This window comes from Melospiza melodia, unplaced genomic scaffold, assembly GCF_035770615.1.
Source record: "Melospiza melodia melodia isolate bMelMel2 unplaced genomic scaffold, bMelMel2.pri scaffold_48, whole genome shotgun sequence".
NCBI lineage: Eukaryota > Metazoa > Chordata > Aves > Passeriformes > Passerellidae > Melospiza > Melospiza melodia.
In genome coordinates this window covers 1495581-1519369 of record NW_026948796.1, presented here as the reverse complement: position 1 = coordinate 1519369, position 23789 = coordinate 1495581, and the positions used below count along the sequence as shown (strand labels likewise).

General features: G+C 39.2%; 2 protein-coding genes across 2 annotated transcripts; both read left to right on the top strand.

Moving 5' to 3' along the window:
- Positions 1 to 206: 206 nt before the first annotated feature.
- LOC134413681 (synaptonemal complex protein 1-like) lies at positions 207 to 5446 on the top strand. The gene is made up of 4 exons (XM_063147723.1): positions 207 to 284; positions 2003 to 2078; positions 2241 to 2287; positions 5165 to 5446. Exons 1-4 carry the CDS (start codon positions 207 to 209, stop codon positions 5342 to 5344), a joined length of 381 nt encoding a protein of 126 aa, XP_063003793.1. The 3' UTR covers positions 5345 to 5446.
- Positions 5447 to 5498: 52 nt separating this feature from the next.
- LOC134413689 (synaptonemal complex protein 1-like) lies at positions 5499 to 22216 on the top strand. Its single transcript, XM_063147732.1, is given in 27 exon segments — positions 5499 to 5513; positions 5722 to 5789; positions 5955 to 6028; positions 7344 to 7402; positions 7792 to 7861; positions 8429 to 8502; positions 8943 to 9051; positions 9572 to 9666; positions 9803 to 9987; positions 10425 to 10492; positions 11412 to 11492; positions 12074 to 12141; positions 12498 to 12628; positions 13119 to 13236; positions 13492 to 13562; positions 14205 to 14286; positions 14756 to 14816; positions 15134 to 15198; positions 15864 to 15926; positions 16778 to 16894; positions 17478 to 17588; positions 18253 to 18345; positions 19259 to 19333; positions 19594 to 19653; positions 20870 to 21016; positions 21329 to 21415; positions 21501 to 22216. Coding segments are annotated over 27 exon segments (2391 nt in total). The 3' UTR covers positions 21645 to 22216.
- Positions 22217 to 23789: the final 1573 nt, after the last annotated feature.

Genomic DNA, 23789 nt, shown 5'->3' with positions numbered 1-23789 from the left:
AATATTCGCGAAAAGCCAATCATAAAATACGCATTTTTGCCACAGGAGGACTGGGCTCTCCCAGTTATTCCCTGTGCAGGCGTGACCCCCCCCTTCCCCTCAGAGCTCTCCCGCGCTGAGGGGCCGCTGCCGCTTCCCGCCCTTCGCGCCCGCCCTCAGCGGCCGCCGGGAGCTGGGGCCGCCCCGCCCGCCCTTTTATCGGAGCCATGGAGAAGGAAAACCGCTTTAAATTGTTCATGCCGCCGCGTCTGAGCGCTGGGCAGGTGTCTGCGGGCAGATCCCAGGTAAGTGCTCGGCCGCGGGGCCGCTGAGGGCGGCCCATATCACACCTTCTCCCCACCCCCCCTCCCCCGGCTGCCCCTTCGGGCTGTGCTGCTCTGGAGGCCGCGGCTGAGGAGGGGACGGGGGGAAAGCGCAGGGGCCCTTCTCCGGGGACACGGGGACAGTGCTGGGCCCGGGGAGTGCCCCGGCAGGGCCCCGAGCTGGAGCACACACACACCTGCCCCTTGCTCCCAAAGAGCCCCGAGCTGGAACACACACACACCTGCCCCTTGCCCCGGGATGGAGCACACACACACCTGCCCCTGTATAGGCCGGGACGGCTCCTGTGCTGGACTCATTTCTGTGTGTATGCCTAGTGTGGCACATGCACAGACATCTTTGGTTTGAATTTCAAAGACCTTTGTTGTTGTTATCTATCAAAACTGAAGGGAATCATCTTCTCAAGCATCCGCTCTGTGTTGTAAGTCCGTGTTTGATGTGGGTAATTCAGCCCAGAGAGCGAGCAGGGCTCTATCGCTGGCCGGGGTCTGTGTACAAATCACCAACGGGATGGGATTGCTGAGGAACTGACTTGAGCTGTTTTATTTTCCAGCATCAGTCTCATTACATGGTTATGACAGTGGGAAGATGCCAGCAGCTCACATCCCAGGCAGCTGACCAAGAACTTAATGTTACAACTTACTTTAAAAGTTTTTTGACCAGTCACACAAATCAAAAGCACATTGACAGTAGTTCAGTCCAAGCACTATAAGCACACGTACCTTTGGTTAAAACAATGCTTGCTTATTTTGAATACAATACCTGCTTTTAAGCCTTAAAGCAAAATGCACATAGCTCCATTATTAACCTTAAAACTTTCTAATATCTGGCTAGATAAACTTTTCTGTAACTTAGGGAGTTATTCTAGCCAAACATTAATACACAGACCATTGTTCTATTTGTCCTTACTTTTCTACTTTTTACATTATTTTTTCTGCTGACCTATCTCATGGCTACTGCTTGGCTCTAATCCCAGTTCTGCTGTCTCTGAGGCTGCCTTTTGCAGCTTTCTGAAACCCCTCTGATTTTATGGATTCCCACAGGCCCCACTCAGATGCTCGCACTGGCATTGGTGTCTTGGTCTCACTAGATCAGGTGTGCAGTGAAAATGTACTGTCCCCACACTGAGTTATTGGAATTCAACAAGTTATTTTTTCATGTCGAAGCTCCTAATGAAGTATTTTGAGATTAGGGATGAGATATTCTGACAGCAGATGAGTTGGCTGTTTACAGGATGAACTTCTGTGACTTCAAAACCTTGTAAAAGGATATTCTCATGCTGACACGTAATCAGATATGGTTTAGAAGTGCCCTTGGAAGTAAAGCAAAAAAGAAATATCAACTACTGGTCTTGAAAAAAGTAATTTGTCTCCCTGAGTCCTTTGCCATGCAGCAGTGCCCAGACAGGCAGGAGCTGCTGAGTTCCCTGCATTGAAAACTCCCCTTTGGCCACAGTCTATAAATCAAACTGCAGGACACCAACAGTTTGATCAACCACTGGGAAGTAAGAAGTGAGTTCCAAAGCCATTACCAATACCTTGGGCTTTGAAAATTGTAGGCAGCTGTTTTATTAATGATAAATTCTATTTTCACATCATCTGTAGGGATTTTTTTCTCTTGGATTTTACAATTCTTTTTTTACAAATCTACCCATAAGGAACTAATTTTTTAATTTGTGCAGGGTTTTAATAGATGTTCAGATGATGACTTTAAGCTGCCATTCGATGTGTGGAGCCGTGGCGAAATCACTGATTCAGGTACAACTGGAATGTTTGCCATGCACCTTCTTTAGATTTTTATATATTGTCAGGTTTTAATTTTCATGAGTAGTCTCACAGTTCCATATCTGTAACTGTTAAATACAGTTTCACTGTTACTTGTTTTAGAAATACATTGATCAAAATCTCTTCATGTTTCAGATACAATTTCACAGCAAGTGAAACTTTGCTCTGAAGTAGATGAAGAGGTGAGCTAAGTATCAACTCTGCCCATCTAATTAATTCCTTGGGGTCTTTTGAATTTGTTCCCAAACAGTGCCTAAAGCATTATTCAGTAGATATTTTAGGGCTAAAGGGAGTAGTCAAAAGGGAATAATGTTTTCTGTCTCCTGTTTAAAGCTGAATAACTTGGAGGAGATATTTGTGATTTAGTGAACATGCCTGGAAACAAATCTTTAAAAATTAGGGTGATTGCAATATTGTTGTTGTTTTTTTCTTTGTTTGAAGTGCCTGCGAAGTCTATGAGCTTTATTTAGAGTAAGATTTAAACACTTAAGTATCCTTGTGGAACTGGTTCTGAATATTCTGTTGAGGGGCAGAAGGGTTGAAGTCAGAGTATTCTTTGGAAAACTGAAGTAGATTATCCCAATTGCCTTGTCTGGCTTTATTTTATCTGTAAAACAATGAATTCAGTGGTTTCCTCAAGCACTGTATTCTTCTCACAGTGTCTTTACCAGCAGATCTCTGCTTTAGCACAATTCAGTACAGCTCATTTTTTTTTGCAATACCTTCTGTACTTTGCAGCTACAAAACACTGTTTGCTACCACAAAATAAAACACATTTCTTGTGCTCTTTCTGCTGATTTTCATATTCCTGACAACTTTTTGACTCTTTTAATCCTAAGCTATTAAAGTACCATCAGGACTGTAACAAAAGTGTGATGCAGCCAAAACAAGGATGGTGTTTGGGAGTGTTGTAAGTGAACCAAAGGGCCCTTAGGGCTTGTTTGTTGCTCTCCCTGCCTCGACCACTGGCCCAGCACTGCTTGTAGGGCACTTTCAAGGTGTTCTAAGGGCACAAGGGTGGTGCTTTTCCTTCCTGCTCTGTGTGTGAGCAGAGAACTGCTGGGACACTTGGATATTTATAAATCCCTGGGTCCAGATGGGGTCCATGCCAGGGTGATGAGGGAGCTGGCAGATGAGCTTGCCAAGCCTCTCTCCATCATTTATCAGGAGTTGTGGCTCACTGGTGGGGTTCCAGATGATTGAACACTGGCCAGTGTGACACCCATGTACAAAAAAGGTAGGAAGGAGGATCCTGGTAATTCCAGGCCAGTCAGCCTGGCCTCAGTAGCAGGTGAGATAATGGAGCAGTTCATACTGAGTGCTATCACACAGCACTCACAGCATGGCCAGGCTATCAGACCCAGCCAGCAGGGCTTTACCAAGGGTGGGTCATGTCTGACCAAGCTGGGCTCCTTCTGTGAGCAGGTGACCGCCTGGTGCATGCAGGAAAGGCTGTGGGCGTTGTGTATCTGGGCTCCAGCAAGGCCTTTGGCACTGTCTCCCACAGCACACTCCTGGAGAAGCTGCAGCCACGGCTGGGACAGGAGCACTCTGTGCTGGGCTCAGAACTGGCTGCATGGCCGGCCAGAGAGTGGTGGTGAATGGTGCTGCATCCAGCTAGCAGCCAGGCACCAGGGGTGTCCCTCAGGGCTCTGTGCTGGGACCAGTTCTGTTTAATATTTTTGTAGACTACATGGATGAGGGCATCAAGTCCAAGTAAATTTGCAGAGGACACTAAGCTGGGAGCTTGTGTTGATCTATTGGAAGGAAGGAGAGCTCTGCAGAAAGACTTAGATCAGTTGGATGGATGGGCAGAGTCCAGCAGCATGAAGTTTAATAAGTCCAAGTGCTGAGTTCCACATTTTGGCCACAAAAATCCCCTACAACGTTCCAACCTGGGGACAGTGTGGCTGGACAGTGCTCACGCAGAAAGGGCCCTGGGGGTGCTGGTGAATATCAGCCAGCAGTGTGCCCTGGTGGCCGAGAAGGCCAAGGGCTCCTGGCCCGGATCAGGAATGATGTGGCAGCAGGAGCAGTGAGGTCATTCTGCCCCTGTACTCGGCACTGCTGAGGCTGCACCTTGAGTGCTGTGTCCAGTTCTGGGCCCTCAGTTTAGGAAGGACGTTGAGATGCTGGAGCACATCCAGAGGAGGGCAACAAGGCTGGTGAGGGATTTGGAACACAAGCCCTGTGAGGAACGTCTGAAGGAGCTGGGCATGTTCAGCCTGGAGAAGAGGAGGCTTAGGGGTGACCTTATTGCTCTCTACAGCTTCCTGCAGGGAGGTTGGAGCCAGGTAGGGTCGGTCTCTTCCACAGGGCAGCACTGACAGAACCAGAGGACACAGTCTCAAGCTACAGCAGGGAAGGGATAGGTTGGATATTAGGAAAAAGATTTTCACCAAAAGAATAATAAAACGCTGGAATGCTCTTCCCAGGGAGGTGATAGAATCACCATCTCTGGATGTGTTTAGAAAAAGACTGGACATGGCCCTTGGTGCTGTAGTTGAGGTGTCAGGGCATAGGTTGGACTCGATGATCTGAGAGGTCTCTTCCAACCTCATTATTCTGTGATTCTGTGATTCTGTGTGTGTCCATGGCAATATCACAGGTACTCTTGGGCAAAGTCTCTGAAGCTGCTTTTACTTAACTCAGCAGTGTCTGTCAGAAGGAGAGGACAGAAGTGGTGGGAAGAACCTACTAGAAGGAATTTTGGCTTCACTGATAATTCTGGCAAAACTTCTATTGATTTTGGTGGACTGAAGTTATCCATGTCTTTAGGCCCATCTATTTGGTGATGTCTGAAGGGGATTTGGGATAGTTCATTGTATTTGTTTCTCCTGTGTGCTTTGTAATGCCTTTTGATACATACATAGAGGATGCACAAAGATTTAAACTTGGACTCCTGATCATATCTAAGCTTATATCACCATCTGTGGAAAAATATTACTCTTGTGATGTTTCTAGGAGAGAAATATGTTATCTACAACAATATTAATTAGATATTAAATACTATAAATTGGATAGTATTTGAGATTAAATTGTGGAACTTGTTTTAATAGAATCCAGAAACAATGAATGAATTGTTCTCAAAACTCTACAAAGAGGCTGAGAAGATCAAGCAGTGGAAACTGACTGTGGAAACTGAACTAAACCAGAAAGAAAGAAAACTCCAAGAGAATAGAAAGATTATTGAAGCACAGAATAAAGCCATTCAAGAACTGCAGGCCAGTATTCTATAGTGTACATTGAATAGATGAAGTTCAGTGTTTCCTGATTCAGTATGACACTATTATTGATACAATTAAATATTAAAGACTGTTGCAGTTTGGTTTGTGCCTTGAGAAAGGGATTATTTTGAGAAGTTGCAGGCACCTGTCCTGTGTGAGTGTGTGTATGAAGAATATACCTGTAAGTATCTCATTTGCTGGTAAATTATTGTTCATTAATTACTGCATCTTTCATGAAAAAGATGACTCAGCATGTAATACCAGATAAAACCGACTTCTGTCTACTGATGCCCTAAATGACTTTTTCATGAGGGATTTGAGAAATCAAAGTGCATTTCTAATACATTTTTCAATAACAGTCTTTTTGCATTTGTTCCCTATGAAATCAGTTTGAAAATGGAAAACTCCATTTGAAACTGGAAGATGAGATATGTGAAAATAAAGATCTCTTGAAAGAGTAAGTAATAGAACCAAGTATATATTTTTGTGGTGGAAATAATCCATTTTCACATGGGCAGTTTTATGTAGCTGTTAAATATTGAAGGTCATTTCCATTGTTACTCCTTAGGTGCACAAAGTACTGTGCACTCCTGTGCAAACATGATATTTTTTCCTCCTTTAGAGCTGCTGCTTCGAGGCATCTGTGTAATCTGCTCAAGGAAACCTACACTCGTTTCACAGAGAAGACCAGCAAATGTAAATGCTTTTTTAGTTTTTATTTATCAGAGTAAATGTGCTTCTAGCTTGCTCTGAATTCACAAACAGAAGCAAGAAGAAGAAATTTCTCGTGCTGTTCAGAGAAGTTCTCCAGTTGAGATCGACTGGATGTGGCTCTCAGAATGAGAACTGAATTTTAAGTGGCTCACAAAATTGGAAGTGAAGCCCCAGGTCTAACAGACTTGTGGTTTGTAATGCTGAACGCAGAGGGCTTTTGAAGGCAGTGAGATTGTTTGCTGCAAGGTTGCCAGCCTGGGAGCTCTTTGGGTGCCCAAACAGTGCTCCAGGTTTGAGGCAGTGCCCACAGCCCCAACTGGCACTGGAGCCACTGCAGGGCAGGGCAGGGCTCCCCAAGGCTGCCCAGCCCATTGAAGCTTTGCAGTCCCAGCCACACTCTGGGAATATATTCAGACATAAGAAGTGACACTTCATGCCTGTTTTTAGGCAGTAGAATCTACTCTAAATTCCCAGCACTCTGGAACTAATTTCCAGAGCTGACATTTCCTGTTTTCAGCCATCACACATTTGTGGGGAAAAAAGGTCTTAACCCCAAGGTATAATGAGTAACTGGAATTCTTCTCATGAAACTGAACAAGCCAAGACAGTTGGATAACCTAATGAAGTTTAAATTCTTGAGGTTTTAAAACATGTTCTTCATTGGGAATTTTACTTTATATGCAATTTAGAATTTTACTAACTTGATTGTGGATACTTAAGAAGTGTCTGTTTCTTTTTTGTCTTAATTCTAGAAACACTAGAATAGTTGGAATACACTTAATTCTAGAAACACAGTGCATAGATGTACTGTTCTTTTTTGATACCTGTTTCTGTTACTGTTCTCTTTTTAATTGTTTTCTATCAATTACAAAAGTGAAAGGAAAGAAGGAAAATATGGACATGGAGTGTTGCAATTTTATGACAGATCTGTGGTTATAGATTACAGTTTATAAATACTAACAGTTTTGATACATTATGATTCAACAGCATTAATACTATAATAATTAATATGGTCACATAAGCTGATCCAGAATTACACTTTTCACAGAAAAAAATATCTTGGGAAGGAAATTTAAAAGCTGAGCTTGCTCAATGTTTCAATGAAATACACATTTTCCCTAGATTCTAAATTTTTTTAGATTGTAACTTTTGGCACCATGTTTCATAATGACTTATTTAATAAGAATGGAGCTGATAATTCCTTTTTTAATTCATTATGCTGATTAAGTATTATGACTTGGGCAGCTGGCATTCTTGTTCAAAAGAAAAACTTTCTCCTATGTTCTTGCTTTGATAGATGAACAGGAAAAGGAAGCAACAATACAATTGTATGAGGAACTTCACAGCAACGTAGAAGTAAGTGACCAAGCTTGATGAAAGGAATGTGAGTTATGTGAGATGAGCTGAGTGCCATGTTTATGTTGGGATACTGTTTGTATCCATCATGTGTGGGTATCATGTCATGTGTGATGCAGGAAGTTGGGTTTTCAATCCCTTTTCAAGAATTATTTTTGTGTTCTATCAAACACATTCAATGGAGAAGGTGCAGCAGTGTGTGGGATGTAGATCCCTGTGATCTGGGTGATGTGTGCTTAGTGCTGGGTCACTGACACAACTTCTGGCTTCTTTCTGGGCTCTGTTTCACCTCCCTGCTGGTTCCTCAGAATGGTTGAGGTGGGCAGCAGCCCCTGGAGAAGTTCCAGGGTTTCCAATATTGAACTTCAAATATTAAATTTTGCTTTTAGAGAATGACAGTGGCATTTGAAGAGCTTCGTGTGCAAGCAGAGAACGACAGACTGGAAATGAGTTTCAAATGTGAGAATTCTGTTTATTGAGTTTATGCAGCTGGCTCAGTTTTGTACTTCATAGCTTGTGTTACACACGCAGTGTCAGGGCAGGCAGATGTGAAGTGCTGGAATGGTGAGCAGCTCACACTGAGACACTGGGACCCTTCTTTTATTCATGCTGCCTTTGGTCACTGCCTGGCCACTTCTGTTGCTGTTCCACTGGGCCAAAGCTGGAACTTTATTTTTCAAACAGTCACTCAAAATTGAAGTTTCGTCTGTGAAGTACAGTCTAGAGATCAATATTTATTTCACATAGTTTGTTTATTTAAATGAGAATCCACTAGTGTATAGCTACAGAAACTTTAGCTAAATGCTCTCTCTCTGTATGTATAGCCTGCTATGTTCCTGTTTCATTTTCACATGGTCTTTTCTGTTTGTATTTTGATTATAAAATCAAACATTGCCTCAACAATTACTCTTGGAAAACAAATGGTAGAGCTGTAGAATTCCAAGCAATCTTAAAGTGGAAGTTGTATTGAACTTGGAGTATATTTCAGCTAGAATGTTAACTATGGATGTTACTGTATCTCCAAAGTAAAAGAAGAAGCGGAAAAAGTGGACAAGTTTGAGAAAGAATGCAGACTGGAAGTCAGCCAAAAGGAAAAGCAGGTTTGCTCATTTTACCATCTAATATGTCGAGCTTTATTGTGCCTAAAGGGGCAATGCAAGAGCCAAGAAGTGTTTCTGGGTATTAGTAAAAAAGACAAAATAATGTCTGAAGCTGCATTTAAGTCAAATTCTGCTAAGCTTAATGATGTTTCAGTACCTTTAGTCTACTGGAATTGATGGTTTGATTTTGAATTGGAGAACATTTTGTTTAGAGTGTGACTTGATCAATATTTGGCTAAGATTGTATCTAGCCAAATATTATCTATCTATCTATCTATCTATCTATCTATCTATCTATCTATCTATCTATCTATCTATCTATCTATCTAATCTAACTTCAATGACAGCAAAATGTCTGCTTATCATAGCTGGGGTACAAATGAAAATTATTATCTGTCCCTTTTCCAGACTTCATGATGATATTTCTTGCATTTTTCTAGATTTCAGCTCTTACCATACAGAGAGATGAAAAAGATGATGTCATAAAAGACATCAAGGCTCAGCTGCAGACGTCAAAAAATAAGATTGCTGACTTAATGGAAGCAAAATGTAAGAGTTCTGCCTGCTGTATTTAAATGTAATTGTTTACAGAATTTCAATGTAGTTGTTTATGATTGTTTATTTATTATATGTAATTGTTTATTAGAAGCATAGGAAACAGGGCCATGATAGTCTTATTCTGTTGCTGGTTGGCAGCAGAATTTTGGGGCCTTGAAGGCCTTATTTTTGTTTGGAACAGGAGCTGCTCATGTGGGAGCAGGACTGGCAGGGCAGTTTTTAGGGTGAGTCAAGCAGTGAGAGCTTTTGAAAATTGCAAGGGGAAAATATGTTGCTTCAGTTTTGCAAATTTAAAGTCAGGTAGATGTCACTGAGGAAACTTACTTTTCAGAACTTACTTTTCAATATTTTAAGCCATCTATATTCAAATTTTATCTATCATTTTATAGTAGATGATGTCAGTACCATTGGTCTTTGTTACATTCTTCAAATGTATGTAATTTTCCATTTTTAGCAGCATTTTTTAGTAAATATCCTATTTTTAACAATATAAACTTTTTTTTTTGTTTAGTACATAATGAAGAAATGTTAAAGGAATCCCAGGTCAGTAAAGAACATTTGAAGGCAGAGCTGGAAGAGGCTAAAATTTCATTGCAAAAGGCAGAGGTACCCCTTACTTATAGCTTTACAGTAGAAATAGAATAGATGATCATTTGCATAAATAATTATGGATACTTTAGACACGAAACTGCTGTAGCTGTTTGTTGGAAAACATGTTTAGAAATGATATCATGTCTTGAAGGTTGCTCAGAAGAACTTGGAAACTGAATTCCAGACTACAGTGAAAACATTAATTCAGGTCACTGGAGAAAAGGAAGAGCAGGAGGAAGAATGTAAAAAAATGAAGGCTTTGCTTGCAGCCCTGACAGAGGAGTTTGAGAGTTCTGTTGCCAATTTGAAAAGCTTGCTGCAAGAAGAGCAAAATAGGTAAATTAATGAGTTGAAATTCCAAGAGTGATCTTACAGGTTGCAGTCTATAACAAAACCAAGAACAATTGGAAATGAAGCTGAAATTTGGAGGTTTTTTTCACACAGTGGTCTAAATGCAGAGAATTTATGTAATTTTTTTTGTTTGTGATAGTTGATACTGTATAAAAAGTAAATTTTGCCCCCTTCAACTTGCATAATTCTGTCTTTAAAAAATACAGATTTCTGTAGATATATATTTGTTTACTTTTATGTCTACTGTTCTGAGGTTGTAAAACTGTAATTTGATGTGTGTTGCAGGCAGATAAATTATCTGCCTGTTAAAAGTTAAATGTTCTTAAAGTGCTTGTGGTAAGACTTTGTCTTATTGTCCTGTAAGTTTCAAATGCAGTGCTTTGTACTCTACATTTGGGATTTTTCATTTACCATTTTCCTAGATTAAAGAAATCTGAAGATGATTCAAAGCTGCTTACCTTGGAGCTCCAGAATAAATCTGCTGAACTGGGTAAGGCTTGTAGAAAGGCAGAAAATTAGCTGGGCAGTAATAAAAATGTTTTCTGCTCTTTTCTGGAAATGGACTGTCTCTAGTAGTTGAACAAATGATTTTACAGTACCTGTACCTGTCAGGAATGCCTGGATTTATTTTTACTCAGCTGATCCCTTTTCTTTGGGGGTCATTGGTACTGGCAGCAGCCAAAGGGCAGTGCTGTGCATAGCTCCAATAGTCAGACCACTCATGCATGAATTCCTCTGCAGGTCATTTTGGTTTGCAGCGCAGAGCAGCAGCACTGCAGGTGCCAGGAGTGACTTCTGCAGCAGAGATAAAACCCTCCCATGGAGGTTTCTGTGACCCTCCCCATGCTGGAAGTGGAATGATGCTGGCAGGGGTTCTCTTTAAATATCATCCATTTGATACCCTGTGGTTTCTAGGGATGTGCTCCTTAGTCCCCAGAGTAAGAGCTCTGCCTTGCTGTTGAGAACTTGTAAAAAATACCAGAATTGTGACTGTGCACACAGAAACCATCTGGAAGTTAGTAACAACTGGTTTCCTTTCTCATCATATCCATCTGATACCTTCAGCAGTTCAGATTTTTTCTGGAACAATGCAGGTGCATCAATACTTGGAGAATACTCCAGTCTTACAGTCCATGGTTTATTTGAAGCTATAATTGTGGAAAACATAATAGGCTCTAAATTTTATTTAGGATAAATATTTAGCTTCTCTTCAGATATAGATTTGCTAATGTCTGAATCATCTTTTCAAATCTACATTTAGATTAAGTCATAAATTAGCTTTTCATTTTCTTCACTTAATCCAACAAGTTTTGAGAACTGGGTATTGCAAAAGGGTAAATGTTTTATACTGCCTGCTAATAATGAAAAATTATTCCTGTTCCATTAATTTTACATTCCATGTGCTGTAGAAGAGATGACTAAAGTAAAATGTGATAAAGAAGTGCAACTTGAAGAGCTGTCAGAAACTCTGGTAAATGTTCATTTTATTAATCTCATGGCATTTGCTCTTCATATGAAATTCCTCTTGCTTTGTAAGTATCTTAAATGCCATAAATAAACACCATCTAGTCTACCTTAACATTTCTACTAAACTTTCTCACACACAATTTCAGTGTTTTCTTTTAAGAACTTCTTTATCGCCTCTGTTTTTCTTGTCTCCCATGCTTTTGGTTTTTCTTGTCTCTTGTGCTTTTGGTTTTCCTTCTCAAGGTTTTTGGTTATTTCTTCTTTGTTCATGCCCATTCAAATGCCACTCCCTCTGGATATAAAGTTTTCCCATTTTTTCTTCCTTCCAGGAAGGTAATTAGCTCTGGCCTCTGGGAACCCTTCTGTGCTGTGACACAGGCCCATTTTCTGTCACAGAAGTCTAAGCTATATGAAATACACTCTTAACAGAAGTTTATTTTCATTATGATTTTATATTTACAAGCCTAATAAGAATCCATATCAACTACAGTTAAGATAGTGTGAAATCAGGTGTGCATTTTACTGTGTCTGCTTGTTATAATCTGTGCATTGAGTGTTCTGAACTGAGTTTCACTCATTTTCTAAAATTGGCAAATTGGAGGACTTTGATTGAAGAAGAATCTTGAGGCTACTGTAGAAAATATGCAGAGAGAGAAAAATGGGGAGAGAGAAATGAAAATGCTCTCCAAATGAGAGAGGTCTGAAGCAGGGCAATAGTAACATGTTTTTAGAAATAGTAAAGTTGCACATCATGAACTTGTATACAAGTTTATACATAAGAAACAGCACCCAGAGCAGGGTCCCACCCTAATTTTGCAGCCCAGGTAATGAAACTCACAGCAGGGGACAGACATGAACAGCACTGGTGTCACAGTTCACTGTCTCACGCCACTTCCAGCTCCCAGCAGAGACTGGAAAGATGCAATCTGGATAATCCATGGCATGGATGTTTTTTGGTTCTTCTGAAAGCCTTGTGCTCTTAGTTCATGTCTGATAACCTCCAGCAGTTGGAGTTTGCACATGGATACTCAAAACTCTTCCTTTTCATTTTGCAGAAAGAATTCCATGGTTTGAAAGCACAGCTGACAAGTACAGCTGAGAAGGAACAAGATTATTTAAAGCAGCTTGTGACTCTGAAAACAGATCTTGAACAAGAGGCGTATGACCATTTTGAAAATATAACATTGAATTAGTTTTGGTGTAATATAGAAGTTGCTTTAATCCACAGTGAAATGAACTATGATTGTTTTCTAATGGAAGTTTTGAACCACATATATGACATTATTTATATACTTACATTTCTAAATTCCCCTTTCTCTATTTATATGTATTCTATGGCATATGTAGTTGTTCCATATCTCTCTAACTTATTTAACAAGAAGAGAAAGTTTCTGAATTCATTGTTAATCTTGCTTTAAAATACATCATCTTCACTAACCATTATATTTATATAAAAGTTGACTCTGATTTTCTTTCCTTCTTCTGTCACCTTTTTACATCTCTCTGACTCTGCTGCAAAGCTTGTATTTGTAGATAAAGGCTTGGACTTCTTTCAGCATGGAATGACACTTGATAATGGGTATGTTTAATTTAAAAGGAGATTTCAAAATCCATCTTCTTATTCCTCTTGGCCATTTGGTTTAAATTAGGTTAAAGAATGAACAGCTAACAGTGTATCTCAGTAAGCTTTCACTAGAGAAAGAACAAACAGCACAAGAGAAAAATGCTGTGGCTGCAGAACTCAAGAAACTGCAAGAACAACAAGAGGCAAGTTGTAAACTTCCAGCTTTCTTGAAAGGACAATACTCAGTTTGACAAATGACTCAGTTTTGCAAATTAGATGATGAGCTGCAACATGACTTGGGTCTGTAGAGTACCTGAGCTACTTTTTGTATTTGAATTGGAAAGGAAGTGTATTTACACTTGTGAACAAGGCAGGTCTGTGTGCTTTGGATGGCTTTGAATTTTTTAAGAAGTCACTTTGAATTTTATTTCTTTGCTGACACATGGGTCTTTATTTAGGATAGTAAGAAAAAAGAAGACAATACAAAGCAGTTAGTTGAAAATCTAGAAGAGGCAAATAGCCAGCTAAGGCAAGTAAAAGCAAATATTATTAACTGATATTGTTAAAGGAAGTAGACTCAAATAGTTAGTTGTGTTCAAATGCTGCTTTCTGGGATTTTTTGATTAATGTTTTTCTAGATTATATAGCTAAACAGAAACTATTCAGAATTGCTGTTGGCCAAGTAGAAATTTTCTCAGATTAGAAATACCAGTTGCTGCAGATACAATGTTTGCCATCATTTTGTATTCCATAGTAAGAGCTGTCTTGTTTTGCATTAGACATCTCAGGTGTGAAGGAAATTCAAATGGAAGTTGAAGGTTATGGATGAAATGTGACAAGGCAAAACTGGATCAGAGTTACTCTCTGTATCCCCAGTTCAATAGGCAGCTCCCATGTTTCACAGCTGCATTGCAATAGTCCAGGTCAGGATGTATTTTCCTTGGGTTCCTGGAACATCTTTTCCTACTTAAAAGAAGTATGGACAGTTCACATATTGACTTACTGGGCCTGTCGCTGCATTTCAAGAACATTTTCATTGAGCAGCTTATGAAGTTCCCATCAACATTAGCAGCTCTTTTTAGAAAATAAAACATGGGTTTATTAGAAGTACTGAAAACAAGTTAAAGGCAATATGTAAATATATACTAATGTTTGTTAATTTGGTACTTAGAAATGAACTGGAGTCTTTGAAGGAGAAAATGGCAAAGACAGGTGAAGAGATGAAAAGTACACTGGATGAAAGAGAAGAAAATGTATGTCCTGTGTCATGAAAATATCTTACAGAACCTGCAGGGCAGCATTCAATGTAAAATCTTTGTTGGGATTTTTTCTGAAGAGCTCTGCCTGGGGTATGTGATCTCTGCCAGAGGTTTCTTCTTTCCCAGCTGCTGCCAGCTGTGCCATTGTGTGTCCACATGTGAGCCCTGGTATTTCAAAAGACAAGCACAGTCACTGGGATGTTCACTCTTTGCTGGAAGTTTAATATTGAAGATTTGTTTGTTTTCAGGCAAACAGAGAACCTGTTTTTCTGTTTTTTATATACCCACTCAGTGATGGATGGGCTCTGGATTAGCTTTTTATATGTATTGTGAGTTTGAGCTTAAATAGATACAAACATTTTTACTTTCTTTCTATTGGTTCAAAGCAACCTGGGGTTTTTAGCATTAGAATGGATTTCAAAATTTCATTGTAAAAGCCTAATATTTACAATTTTAATTTCAGGTTAAGAGAACTGAAAATGAAATTTCAAGAAAGGAAAAGCCATTGAAGATTGTAGAAAATAATTGGGAAAATTCATTTTTTCATTGATGTAGGGAACTTCATACCAAGTGCATTTTTTAAATTGTGAAAATGCTGGGGGTTTTTTTCTTCTTCTTTCTTAATTCCATAACCACTAAGGAACTGGTTCACTGCTGTTAATTAACATCTTGTGGTACTTTATGGCTAAAACTCTGATTATTCTAACATGTCAGCTGGTGTTTCAGTCCCATTGGAACAAACCAGACTGGTGCAAGGGCAGATTTGAGAACATTTACAGGAATTGCTCACATAGGGAGTCATTTGTTGAACTTACTAATTCACGCCTGAAATATCTCTTTCAGATGAATAATCTGAAGAAACAGGTGGAAAATAAAACCAAATGCATGGAAGAGTTGCAACAGGAGGTGTGTAGAGATTTTAAATGTCACAAATACATAAACACATTATACTTTGGGTTGCCTTTTCAGCAGGTTTGTGTCTGCTGTGATGTCTTTAGATACACCTATGTAATTTAAAAATTCTCCTTTTTTATCCTAACCCTGAGCAAACTAGGGAGTCAGCTTTGGAATCACTTGATTTGTGTAATGAGCCTTAATTTGAAAAAAGCAATTACAAAAATAATATCTTTAATAAACTTCTACTCTTTTTCATTTAGTGCATAGTGTTATTTATGTACTTGTATGAGTATCTCAGTTATCACTAGTAGAAAAGAATTCTGCACTAGCACAAATTGTATAAACTTCAGTGTAAAAATAAATAACTTGTATTTTTGGTCATGACATCTTCACACCTTCTGTCAGCAGCATCTTAGTTTTAATTCCCATTCTGCTCCTCATTTGTTATTCCCTGCTGCTGCTCAGGAGGAGCCTTTCCTAAGGTCATGAAGAAACAGTAATTATCACAGAAATTAGCTGAACATTCATTTGTTTGAAGAATTGTTCTGGAACCTGAGCTGCACAACAGAGAGTTATTTGCCTGATGAAAGCTGGAATTTCTTGATGCAGTTAAACCATGACATAATTCTGTGAACTTATTAAGATACAGTGCTTGTTTCATTTTATTTCAACAGAATAAGGTGCTGAAAAAGAAAATTACTGCAGAAAGCAAGAAAAGCAACACTTATGAAGGGAAGGTAGGTTTAAATAACATCATGTAGAAGATGAGGTGAGTGTTTTAAGTCCCAGTGTAAGTAATGATAATACTTGTTAAATACATTCTGAGCTGGTTTATGGATCTGGGATATAGACTTTGCAGGAATGAGCTCATAGTTTTTAGAAGATGGTTCCATTTTAATCATTGGGCACTGACTATTGGACATTTAAGAGATGGATTCAAATTGCAGTTATGATGCTTCTAATCTGTTCCTTACTTTTTTTTTCTTTTGTTGATAGTGGACTGAACAGGGTTCAGCAACCTCATTGTAACAGAAAAGCATTTAAAAGACATATATATACATATATATATATATATTACTCTTTTTAGTCTGTTCTTTAAATGTGTTCTGCAGTGGCAATCCCTCTGATGGGAATATTGTGTCCAGCTTTGGGTACTGCACTTGAAGAAAAGTGGAGTTTTTTGAGGCTATTCATATGATAAACTTAAAAGGAAAAACTGTAATCAAAATGCACTGCTGGGAGGAAAATGTACCATAAAACCTGTGAAAATCTGATACAGATTTACAAGAGAGAAGAAACAAACATCTGTGTTTGTTTTTTCCTGAGGCATTCAAAGCATTTAGGGTGACTGCTTAGGGCAGTCTTCCCCATTGTGCTGTTGCCATTGTTCCTTTGAGTATTTTCTAACTCACTTCAGGCCAAAGTTCAACTCTTTATTAAAAAAAAAAAACCTGAACTTTTAAATAGGAAACACTTGAATCATACCTGAAAAGTAACAGTGTTTGTGCTCAAAAATAACAGGTAAGAAAAAATCATCAACATAGTAATTACTAAACAAATAACAGCAGCAATTCTGCATTCTCCAAAGGTGAATAAATTGCAGTTAGAGATGGAAAATATGAACAAGCAACATAAGGAAGAAGTTGACATCTATAAAAAAGACATAGAAACAAGAAAAGTAAATGAAAATAAACTTCGTGAAGAGGTGAGAGGTGTTAATTTTTACTGCAATTTATTTTTTTAATTTAAAATGTTTTTATGAAGATTTATTGGCCAGACTCCTTGCTCATATTTAAGTCTTATTAAGATAAATGGAACTTGTTGTGAATCCCTGTGAACAAAGCTTTAGTACTGTTAGGTGCTTAGGTTGAAGTATTTGAATATGTCTTTGAAAATGAGAACTCAATTAAAAATTCTTTCTTTCAAGATATAGTTCAAAGAAATTCCACCCTTGGTATAAAGTCAGCCCAGTTAAATTAGATTATAACTTCTCCCACATTAGTATTTTTCTGCCCACACATTTTTTGATGGCAATGCTAAGAAATGTTAGGGCAGAGTGCTTGAAATGGCATTTTGGTTTGGAGTGAGCTTGCCTGCCATGGCTGTACCTTTGATCTTGCCCATGTAAACAATCTGCAGAAAAGATGAGGCATTTGAAAGGGATCTTAAAAGCAAATAAAGCCCAAGTGGGACTGCAAACTTTGTACCCACAGGGGGAAGAAGAAATTAAGATTTAAAAAAAAATATATTGTTATGTTGATGAATGAAATGCAATTTATTACTGACAGGTAGAAAAGATGAGGTTGCTTTGTGATGAAACTGCAATGATACAGAGAGAAACTGATGCCAGATGTCAGCACAAGATAACTGAGATGGTGGCACTGATGGAAAAGCACAAGGTCAGAGATTTTCCTGCTTGCTGTGGTTTGCAATGTGTGATACCATGTCAATACCATGTTTATAACTTGTGACACCACATAAATGACCTTTCAAAAGCAGAAACAGGCCTGAGTCTGGGAAAAGGAAGCTGAACACATGCTGGACTTTGCATCATCTAAAATCAAATTCATTGAAGATTTTGAAAAGATTCCTATGGGCAGATAATTCCGGTCATCTAAACTTCTGGGATTTTTAGATTTTTTTTCAATTCAGGCTTCCTTTGATACCATGTGAATGCAATATTTTTCAGTATCAGTTTGGCCTCTTTCTCAGAGGTTACCTAGTGACTGTCAGCAGTTTAGCTTGACACATTTTAGTTTACCTTTCTATTCCTCATTTTGCAATATCTTTAGCAGATACATTAATAAAGATGGCACAGCTGGCTCTTAGTGCTGAGCACATGTTGCTGCACAGAAAAAAAGCACTCTCTGCCAGTCCACAAAATAATATTTGAATTGAGCATTTTCTGTTTTACAGTTTGTGCAGAAGCATCAACGAATCTTTTCTTTCTGAATCTTAAGAGCCTGGTTTGAAAAAATGATGTTTTAAGACTGGATAACTCTATAATTGTAACATTTAGTCACATGTTTTGAGTTTGTTGTTGGTTTGGTTTTTTTACCACAGAATGAATATGATAAATTGGTTGAAGAAAAAGATGCAGAGTTAAAAGTATACAAAATGAAACAGCAAAAGCAGATATCATCAGAAAGAGCACTGGTAAGGAGCACTTTGCAATGGTCAATAATTGAGTGAAGGGGCTGATGTCCTTGTGGAGTGGTTTTATACTGGCTAAGTGCCAGGCACACACAAAAAAACATTCACTCATTTTTCTCTGCTGTAGTTGAGCAGTGGAGGGGAAAGAAAAATTCAGGGACTGAGTTGAGATAAAGATTAGGAGAAAAACACTTTGAGGGTAAAGCAGATTCAAACTTAAATAGTATAAAAAAATATTATTAATAGAATTAAAAGTGAGTAATGAGAATTAAAATAAACCTTTAAAACACTTTTTTTTCCAATCCCTCCCTCTTGCCCACCCACAGCACAGAGAGACAAAAGATGTGATCTTCAGTCAGTGTGTGACTTCTAAAAATCTTTTTTCAGTTTGCTTCAAAAGTTTCTTTTCCTACTGTGCTCTGGGGTCTTTCCCACCAGAGACAGTTCTCTGGGAACTTTTCCAGTGTGGTTTGAATTTTTACCAGTAGCAATCCCACCCAACCTGCTGCACCAGATCTTATTCTGGGCACTAAAAACTCAAAATGTTTCTAAAAAGAAATTGGAGTAGCAGTGTGTTTGTGTCTGCTCCTCCAGGTAGTGGGTCATGTTCTGACTCCCCACTTTGAATAGGAAACTTTTGTTTTAAATATTTAGATTGTGCCCTCTCACCCCTGTTCTCCCAAGGGTTTTAAGGTATTACCTTGAACAGTTCTGATCAAGTACCTGTTTCTAACAGTGCTTCAGTCTTTTTTAAACAAGCTAAAGCAAAGCTTCAAGTATAGGGCTGAAAAGCAAATAGAATTATCTTGTGTACCTAATGAGTGTCCCTGTTAATTAGTCCCTGTCTCACTTGGGACTGTTTTCCTTTTTCTGGGCTGTGCATAGTTAACCCTGTCCTCTATTTAATGGTTTGTAGGAAAATGAGCTGTCATGTTTGAAAAAGGAACTGTCCTCCCTTAAGGAACAACTGAAAGCAGAAATGGAAGAAAAGGTGGAGTTTTTTATTCCCTGAGCAGTGGGGGTGAGAGGTGTGGCCTGGACTTGTGCTGTGGGAAGAGCTGGATTAGAAATGAAACTGAACAGAAAAATAGTGACTTTGGAATGCTGGGGTTGTGCTAAATCTGGTCATATTTTTGTGTGAACTTTGTAGCAATCTGTGATTATAGACTGTGCTCTGTCATTACACCAAGAACATTTTTAACAACTTAAATCAAATAAATATTTCCTTGCTGTCACATAACTCTTTTGTAGGAGAATTTCGTAAAAGAGCACTCTGGCAGTATGATTCCTGAAAGTGAAAAGAAACACAAGGTAACTTGAACTTTTTAATTGCTTTTAGAATTTGGGAGTGTTTATATGTGTAGAATCAATTGAAATGCCATGACAATTTATTTGCATTCAACCAAAGACATTGGAATGCTTTTGACTTCAAACTTTTTAAATTATAGAAAATACAGACTTATGTTCCTGGTACTCCTAAACCTTGTTTAGATCTATACAGTGAATCTATTCATGTAAAAAATAGAAAGTCTCCAAATTATATTCCTAAAATTAAAAAGATAAAAGTAAAAATAAAAAATGTGTTCTTCTGAACAGGAAGCCCCTTGGGCAGTCCAACATTGAAGTTTTGTAACTCCTAACAGTGAATTTTTCTTGTTGCATTTTTCTGCCTGTATTTCTTACTTCTCTGTAGATGATTTTTTTTTCCCCTGGGATAAGAAGGGATTTTAAAGGGTCACACCATTCCATGGAGATATTAGACAGCAGTTTCTGAAAGGGCTCCCAGTGTGTAATTTTTCTTGCTCAGTTGTTGATTTTTTTATGTCTCTACAATTGTTTTACTTAGTATTAAAAGTGTCCATTTGTAAAGGCACTTTTCCTCTATGGAAGAGAAAAAAGCTGATATAGCTGTAAAAATGGTCAAAGTATCAAAGTAGTCCTGACTGCAGAACTCACCCTTCTTCCTGTCAGGAGTTCACTTGTGGTTTTCACATTGGAACAATGGAATCCAGCACCATTTTGATGTTATCTGTCAAAAAAAGGGTTGCACTGGACCATTCAATGCTTCTCAGTTTAACTTCTAATGAAAAAACTATTTTAAGTAACACCAATCTTGATATAGCTATCAGTCTTTCTCTGGAAGCCTTTTCCTGCAGTTTTGTTTGTTCCCATTTTCTTTGATGTTTGATAGAGTCCAATGGAGTGGCTACAGTTCAGAATAACCTAAATTTCTGCAGATAAGCATGGAGAACTTAAATACAATGTGCCATGAAACTCAGCTCTTCCATAGCTTCCCCTTCATTCTCCTCATTTGGCAACAAAAATAGTATAAAAAATGATATTTATACCCCACCCCACTTTGTTTGGATCTTTGCTTCATGTTTGGATGGAAAGATCAGAGTTCCACCATTTCTCTCAGGTGAATTCTTGGACACTCAGACTGTAAACTGGGTCCTGAGTTTGGCTTTAGATTCCATACTTACCCCATAAAATATAATCTAAAAAAGAGAAACATTTTCTTTCCCAGACATATGTTATAAAGACTCCTCCAAGGGATAAAATGCAGAGTGGAAGAAGCACAAACCTGCCTGCAGAGCAGAGCAGCAGGAAAAAGCAGAAAGTGCTTGTGCAGCTGGACACTCAGTCAGACAGCTCTGAGCACACTGACCTCCTGGTAAGAGCCAGAGAACAAATCATGTGCTGAGCAGCTCTTTGTGCTCACTGCTGGGGCTGAGAATGGAAATAAAGAGTTTGGGCTTCCACATTCAAGCCAATATTTATGTGTATATTTTTAATTTATTGGTTCTTTCTGGAATTGTAGTTGTATGTACATAATTAACATTCTTTTTATGGAACTGTTAAGCCTCATAATGACATCTTAACTTTTTTTTTCATAGTTTAATATCCTTAGGGGGAAAGAAAAAGTATTTTTAATATAGTGTGACTAAGTAACTTTCAATTTAACTTTTAACTTTTAATTTAATAGAGCATAGTCTCGGAAGAAGAAATATTTAAAAGTTTGTGCAAAGATTATCCACAAGCTTCACAATTACATTCCACAGCACCAAAAAAGGTATGTTAGCCTTTCCTAAGATTAAACCAAGCAGTTAATCAGATTGTTAACAGAAACTAAAGGATGGCTTTATTTTCCTTCCCAGAGCCCAGCTCCATGCAGTGTGAAATCTCCAGGCTCTGCTCTGAAACTCAAAACCATGAGGAGAATGCGCGAGGCAGGCTGGACTGCACTCTCCAAAATGGACAGGAAAAGGAAAATTAAAGATGCTGTAAAGCTCTTTGCTTAAAATGCAGAAATATCCAGTGCCCTGGCATTGCTTGCAGGGCTGTTTTTCTCTCAGAGTTAGTGATTTGTTGCATTTTTCTGTCATACTCAGTGTGTTTAATACTATGTTAATTCCTTTACACAAATAAACTTAAGAGATCCATAACTGCAACCCCTGCAGAGCATTTTCCACCTTTCCTCCCTTGTGCTTCAAAATGTTGGGAAAAAAATTGGCCAGTTTTAAATTTGGAAATAAATAGAACTACATAGGAAGTTGTTTCAAGGCTGTTTCTAGCATTAGAAATTCTAGTTTTAAATAACTTCTGTTCTTTTACATTTACTCTGTTTCTCTTAACACATAAATACTTAGTGGAGAAAATGTAGCTGTTAAATGAATGTTCTTTTACTGAAGTCCACTTGCTTTTTCCTGCATTTTAATGGCTGTTAGACCGGTCTTTTAGATTTTTTTATTTTCAGTATGTTAAAATGGTTTTGAAACTTCTACAATTTCAGTAGAATTACTTGTATTTAAAAAGATTTCAGCTTCATAAGGAGTAAAATATGCATGTTATAAGATTGTGAAGACAATGTTAAGATGCCATTAAATTGTTTATCTGAAATATAAAGTGTGGGACTATTTGTTGTTGCTTTACATATTTGAACACAGACAGAAATCACCCACTGGGCCTTCCTAGGGACCAGCACAAGTACAAGGATAGTTTAGAACATCTATTTCTGTATTAATCCTTGATTAATCTTGGTTTCACAACAATGACAAACCCTACTTCAGAGCCTAGACATAACAAGAAAACTACAAGTACATCTTAAAATATCATGAAAAATCAAAAATCCCAAATGCAGCTGAAGTGGGAAGCAAAACATATTTGTTTTATTATTTTTGTGTTGTCTTAGGGATAGGCCAGTAGTTTGGGTTCCTCATGTTGAGCTGTTGAGCAGTGATGCAAATGAGATTTGTTATTGTATGTAGCTAACAAATATTGTGCAAAGACCTGGAAGAATATGCTGTGCTTTCCCCATGAGCACCTGAAAGTGAAAAATGAGAAGTTTGTACTGCCCACTTCTAGACTCAAACAGTAACTAATCAGTTAGAGCCTTGGTATTTTTTAGGGACATGAATCCATGGTGTATCACATAATTCTCCTGATCCTGTGAGTGTGTCCTGTGAGGTGCTATGTCAATCACCTGAAAAAGTACAAAAATATTGCCAGCAACACTGCACAAAGCTTGCAGGAAGTGCAAACAGCAGGGAAGGGTGTAAAATCACACCTGCCCCTTTCTGTGCCTGTTTTCATTAATGGATGAGGGTGCCCTGCTTGTGGCCATGGCAGCAGTGCACAGCTCCATCTCTCCTGTCTCTCTCTCTGGCCTCAGGCCCAGTTCCCTGGAGCACCCATGGGAGAGAATCCAGGGAGTGAAAGAGACAAAGGGCCCAAACTCCTGGGCTCAGACACAGACAGGTCCATGGGGGAAGGAAAAGCTGTGCAAGGAAGCAAAGCCGGGAATTCATTCCCTGCTTCCCACAGGCAGGTGGGTGTTCGTCTGTGCCCAGGTGAGCAGGGCTCCACCCCAGGCAATGGTGACCTGGGGACACAAATGCCATCACTGCCAGCATCCCCCCCTTTCTGCTCCTTCCCCCTCTTTCCAGACTGATCCTTCTTCCACACGCTCTGGGAATGCCCTGGGCAGGAGTCAGAGTCCCTGTCCCCGCTGTGTCTCTGCCCCTTTCTGCTGCTCTCCCAGCCCCTCGCTGCCAGGGCAGGATGAGGAACAGGAAAGGCCTCGGCTCTGGGTAGGAACAAAAACCTCCTGGAACCTTCCCTCTGTTTCCAGGCCAAACCCAAGCCCTGCCCCAGAGAAGCCCCTGGGAAGGAAGTTCAGTCTCCCCAGCCCAAAGCAGTGCCCAGAGCCCATCCCAGCCCCAGGCACTGCCTTCCCCAGAGCGTCTCCTCTAGGGCAGGGATGGCCCAGTGAGCACCAGCCAGTGGCGATTGCAGCTCAGGGAAAAACAGGCGGGAGGGGATCCATGCTGGGAGTTCCAGTGGTGCTTTATGGGCCAGCACACCCAAGGGCTCCAGGCACCAAGAACCAAGAACAAAGCAGGGTCCAGGGTTTTATATGGGACAAGGGAGGTGGAGCTTTGGTGTTG